Raw genomic sequence first — 5,454 nt, 5'->3', positions numbered from 1 at the left:
GAAAGAGTGGCTCAGGAGCAGGGCCATCAAAGAAATGGAAGTACTCTGCGGTTATGTCTTTCCTCAACCCCTTCGTGACTCCCAGGGAGAGTAGCGGTAACATGGGGAGGGTCGAGGGAGACAGTACCGCAGAGTACTTCACAGATGCAGGACCAGACCAGGACGACATGTCAGAGGCAGCAACAGGGCCATCTGAGATTGACAGGAGAGGTTTGTTGAAGTGAAGACACAAAAGCACAGCATAGTTAAGTCATACAGAAAATATTACTACAGCTGAAGTAGTAACGACAGGCCAAATCAGTGCAAGAGGTTTGTTTTTTTCATTTGGCAAAGCCTGGTTCTGTATAGTCTTCATACTTATTAAAAAAAATGTTTCATGAGCAAAAATAAGTTATAATAAAGGAGCTTTGAACCCTGGGCTCCGGATCTTAAACCACTATACTGTCATAGCTTTGAAGGCAAATTACTATTCAATTAAAGCAGCACTTTTGAGTCATAAAATTGTTTTATTGTTCATGTTCAAAGATGAAACAGCTTGGTCATCAGAGGACGGTGAGGAAGAACCTCAAGGTGCTGCTGCTGCTCCTCCTCCTGCTGCTCCTCCCGCTCCTGCTCCACCCATGGGTATGTACATCACAAAAGTTGGATTGCATTTTTTTGTATGAATACAATTTATGCATTCATGGTATGTTTTTCACAATTACAAATATTTACTTTACAAGCTATTGTAGTGATGGGATGCAATAGTTTCACGAAATATGTTGTTTCCATGTCATACAGGAAAAAGAAGGGCCCCAAAAAGGCCAACAGGGATCGAGAAGCAGCAGGAGATAGAGAAGCGCCTTCTGCAGGCATTGGAGAGAGACACCCCCCTGCTCCACCAGCTCCACCAGCTCCACCACAATCTGAGGATGAACTCTTCATGAGGAGCCTGGTTCCTTCCCTGGAAAGATTGCCACGCCAGCAAAAGGAATATATAAAATTGCAATTTCACAAATTAATTTATGATGCCAGCACTGTGGTGCTGAATTTGGAACATTTGGATTAGACATCTGGGGGACAATCTTTCCAGGGAACGAACCAGGAATTAAAAAACAACAATTAGTTTGTATTTTGTAAAAATTAGTTTGTTTTTTGTATATGTTTTTCTATACATTTTCAATAAATCAATGCACTTCATTTCATGTTACTTTGTCCATGTTCTTTATTGTAGTTTTACAAGAAAACTTAAGGATACAACTATATATATATATATATATATATATATATATAGTGAAGGACACACTGCTACAACATATATTAAGTAACATTGCAGGAAGTTTGCTCAGTAGTAATGTAATGTGTGTAATGTTAAAAGAGCTGTTTTGGATGTGCTTGAACACGGTGTCTTGCCATGGGAAGATCTGGAATTAGCAGGGGCTTTGAGGACAACATGCTTTCCATCCAGTGCTCCACAGCAGAGAGGAAAATTCCACCGCTCCTCAAACTGCACAGCAATTGATCTCCACTCCTCTGTGGTGAGCACAGCCATGAACTCCTCCACAAGGCAGTCCCAAATAGCTGTGGCAACATCTGGGACAATACCGGAGACAGTGGAGACCCCGACACGGAAGCTGTTTGCGATGGTCCTAAAGGAGTCACCAGTAGCAAGATATCTGCAGCACAGAAGAACATTCAATTTAACAGAGTTATTGAACATACTGTAGCTGCTAATAGAAGTAGTTTTTATTGATATGACTGCACAGCTGCTGTCATGAATAATAAACATCTTAAATGCTGGTGATTTTCGTAAGATTACGTTATTTTGAGTATTGTCGGACTTCGGATCCATCATGGATCCAAACTCCATTCAGAAAAACTATGTTAAAGTGGCTTCCTTGCCCTGTTGTGGACCGACAAAGCCTGAACTTATTTCATTCTTTCATTAATTCATTTTATGGAACTGCCACTCACCGGAGACAGACGGACAGGCGCTCCGCAGCTGAGATGGAACGCCTGTAGTAGGTGTCCAGTCGACAAATCCTGGGACCGACCCGAGCCAACAGGTCATCAAACTGGCTAATGGTTAGCCGCATGTAGCGCTGGAAGCGGTAGTCATCCAGACGTAGTTCCTGGAGAAGTCAGGAGTTAGAAGCTGTGTTCGTCTACGGATGCTGTTATGGACCCAGAGACGACTGCGTTTGGCATTCCGACGTTTGAGGGACTTCCACAACACGTACAGAGCAGCAATTGTCCTTATTCCTGTCATGGTTGACGGCGGAAAACAATGGCGGCCAGATGGAGGCTTCCAGGACGATAAACCACGCCCCCTCTCCGGCGCTACGAGATTTTGCAGCGACCGGTGTGAACACAACCGGCGGCGCGTTGGACGCTTTTTTGCAGTGCGTTGGACGCTTTTTTGCAGTGCGTCAAAAAATCAACGCGACCGGTGTGAACGCAGCATTAGACGTTCAGACCCCATATCAACGCTTTTTCAATCAGAAATCAACGTTGAAATCCGGGTTAGTGCTCACTGGGCTGACTCTGGCTCGATTTCTTCTCCCGGTCTCTCCCCAACGCACCTCTCCGTTCCCCTCGCCTCCGATTCCTCTCTCTCTCTCTGTCCCTCTCCTCTTTTACGACTGATAGCTTCAGATGTCCCACCTGACAGTTTCCCCGATTTCAGCCAGTTTAGCATATTTAAATTAATGTTGCTGAATGCATGAAGTTCGCTGTTAGCTGACGTTAGCTGAACAAGCTAGGCTGGCTAGTGTGTACGACTGGCGGCAGGCGGCAAGACTGCCGGAAGGAGCTCAAGTGCATTTATTAAATTGTACGTTTTTAATTTTAAATCTTACAAAGGGAATTTTTATTTTGTGAAAAATCCCACTTTTGAAATTACATTTTTTTTTAATATGTAATATTATTACACCATCAGACCGCCATTACACTTTTCCTCTCGCGCACCCCCTAGAGGCAGCTCGCGCACCCCCAGGGGTGCACGCACCACACTTTGGGAATCCCTGCATTAGACCATGACGCAGTCTACGAGGTCACCACAGACCATAATAGATTGGCAGTGACCCACTTACCAGAGTACGACAGATTGGAGGAATTGGCAGAAAGCTATGAATAGTAGTTATCTAGAAAAACACTGAATAACGAATGAATGAATAAGTAGAATACACACATTCAATTTGAACCAGGGCTGCTGAGGTAAGACTCGGCCTTGGTGCATGGGGTGCTCTGCCATGTAACATTTTTGTGATCCTACAATACACCTTGTTAGATCCTGGGATACTTCTGGCCCGATACGGGGCTACTTACTGACTCAGCTCTCTATTAAAAGATTGTCAAGCTGGTGTTCTGGCGAGGGAACTCGCCTGGCTCCGCTAACTGCCGTTACTCCCAACGTCTACCCTGCTTCCTCCGGTCAGAGCGCACTCGGCCGAGAGACCAGTCCTGGCCCCGGGCGCTCCCACCAGTCGCGTTGGTTATGGCAGCTTCCCTCTTATGCATCCGTGCTCTTGGTAAATGCCAGGTTAGGTTTTAACGGCTAGGATTACTTCTTTCTAAAACCGTAAGGGGTTGTTAAGTGGATTCAGTCTCTAGGATAACCTTTCAGAACTCAGTTGTTAGACATACAATGGCTTTACCTTTTTACTGCCACGAGGAACTTTTTACTACTTGAGCAAATGAATGCACTTGAGAAATTTACTTTAAATGCAGATTAGATATTTATTGCAGGTTATATTTAGTTAGTTTGCAAGGGTTAAAGCTACAGCTCACATAAAATATCACTACACTTGATTCGTTACGTTAATTTTCTTCTCTGGTTATACTCATTAGTTTTAGTTGCCGAGATGGCTCGGTTGGAGCTGGATGTTCAATGGTGTGATGAAAAGGTTCTTTTGGAGTTGTTAGGAGCGAAGGTCCGGCCGGACCCTCAGTCCTCCTGCTCTCGCAGCGAAGTCCGTTCAACAGTCCTCAAAACTCAGTACAAAGTCTTTCTAGGGCTGCTGCGTCTTCTCCGTTGTCCAGTTGTTAAGAATCGAGCAGTGGGGAGAGGAAACCTCCGTCTTTAAATCTTATTGTCCACGAACAGCGGTCTTCTTTCCGTGAACAGAGACGAAGTCCTCAATACATCAGTTACGATCGTCCGTATCTCCTCATCGGTGCACTTGGACGGCACCCGTGTTGAAATCCCAGTTTGCCATTTGCAAGTCACTTCTTTTATAACACTTTTGGGCTGTCAGCCCCCTCCTGTTCAATACATGATCTCATCCCCCCACCCTCTGGAGAGGGCGTTGGGTTCGAACATGTCCGGACATGTCCAGGCTTCATCCTGTATCATGCCTCTATGACTCATCTCTTGCAACAGTCTGTTCCTATTTTCTGCAAGTCATCCTGACTAGCACTTTTATCGCAGCTCCGGTTACACAAGACATTTGTTAAACACTTATTACAATTGTTAAATCACTCTATGCATTTACACATTCGTTACATATTGATTAAACATTTCGTTATATACTTCATACACTTTATCTTTTGATTACACTTTATTCTGAGTATATGCTTTGTGCTTTTATATCCTGACTCTCCCTTGAATGTGCCAACATGTTACACCGAGGCAGCCCTGTGGGCTCAACTCTTCTTGACAACCTGAAAAGATTTGTGACTGAATCTTTTGTGACACAATGTTGTGACGAATCTGACCACAGACAGACACCCAGACAGACAGGCAGACAACCAACTGGCAAAGTACTAAAGATCGCTTCTGTGGTAGTTCTGCTACCTGAATGTAATGTTGAGGTCAGCTATGACCAGAAAAAGCAGGGATATTGTAGGTTAATTGAGGCCCGCAGCTATTACATAATTTACGGTAATAGTTCTTTTGTTAAACAGGGGACGCCAAGAAAATGAAACAATGTTACGGTTTGAACAGCACCTAAAACTACTGACGAAGCAGCTTGACAATATTGATCAGATTGAGAAGACGGTCCGGTTGCGACCCGCTGATTATTGTTGATACAATTATGTAGCAGAATTTCAGGAGCAGGACCACGCCTCAGCCACTCGCCCACTTCCGGCCACACTCCTACAAATACCTACCCACTCTAAGCCTCAGCTGGCTCGTGCTTTCTGCACTCGCAACCGGAACGCCATGCAGAGAAAACAAAAACAAAAAACCTTACCTCGCCTAAAACATTGACCTGCCGTCCATCAGGCCATCCGACGACGATGACCAGTTCGCCTCCCCAGAGGCCACCCGCGGCCGTCCTGTGATAACTCACATCTCGGTGGCAGAGGGAGACCCGCCACCTCCAGACATAGACAACGGAAACGTAAATCCAGCTCTCTCCTTCTTCGCTCGCTCCAGACCCAGCTCCGGCACGAGCCTCGGACGACTCTGGCTACCCGGCACGCCGCGCTCAAAGATGCCGCCAGCCTCTGCGCTCCAGCCAGGTCCCCCAT

At 45.5% G+C, this 5,454-nt stretch overlaps 1 protein-coding gene across 1 annotated transcript; it reads right to left on the bottom strand.

Annotated features, from left to right (window-relative positions):
- Positions 1-1,324: 1,324 nt before the first annotated feature.
- LOC306784599 (uncharacterized protein) lies at positions 1,325-5,454 on the bottom strand (the record flags this gene model as incomplete). Its single annotated transcript, XM_079278630.1, has 3 exons — positions 1,325-1,655; positions 1,954-2,111; positions 5,362-5,454. The coding sequence occupies 3 exons, from the start codon at positions 5,452-5,454 to the stop codon at positions 1,325-1,327; spliced, it is 582 nt and encodes a 193-aa protein (XP_079134756.1).

Source organism: Melanostigma gelatinosum (genome assembly GCF_949748355.1).
Source record: "Melanostigma gelatinosum genome assembly, chromosome: 11".
Taxonomy (NCBI): Eukaryota; Metazoa; Chordata; class Actinopteri; order Perciformes; family Zoarcidae; genus Melanostigma; species Melanostigma gelatinosum.
The sequence above is the reverse complement of the archived record's forward strand: the minus strand, read 5'-3'. Positions and strand labels throughout refer to the sequence as shown.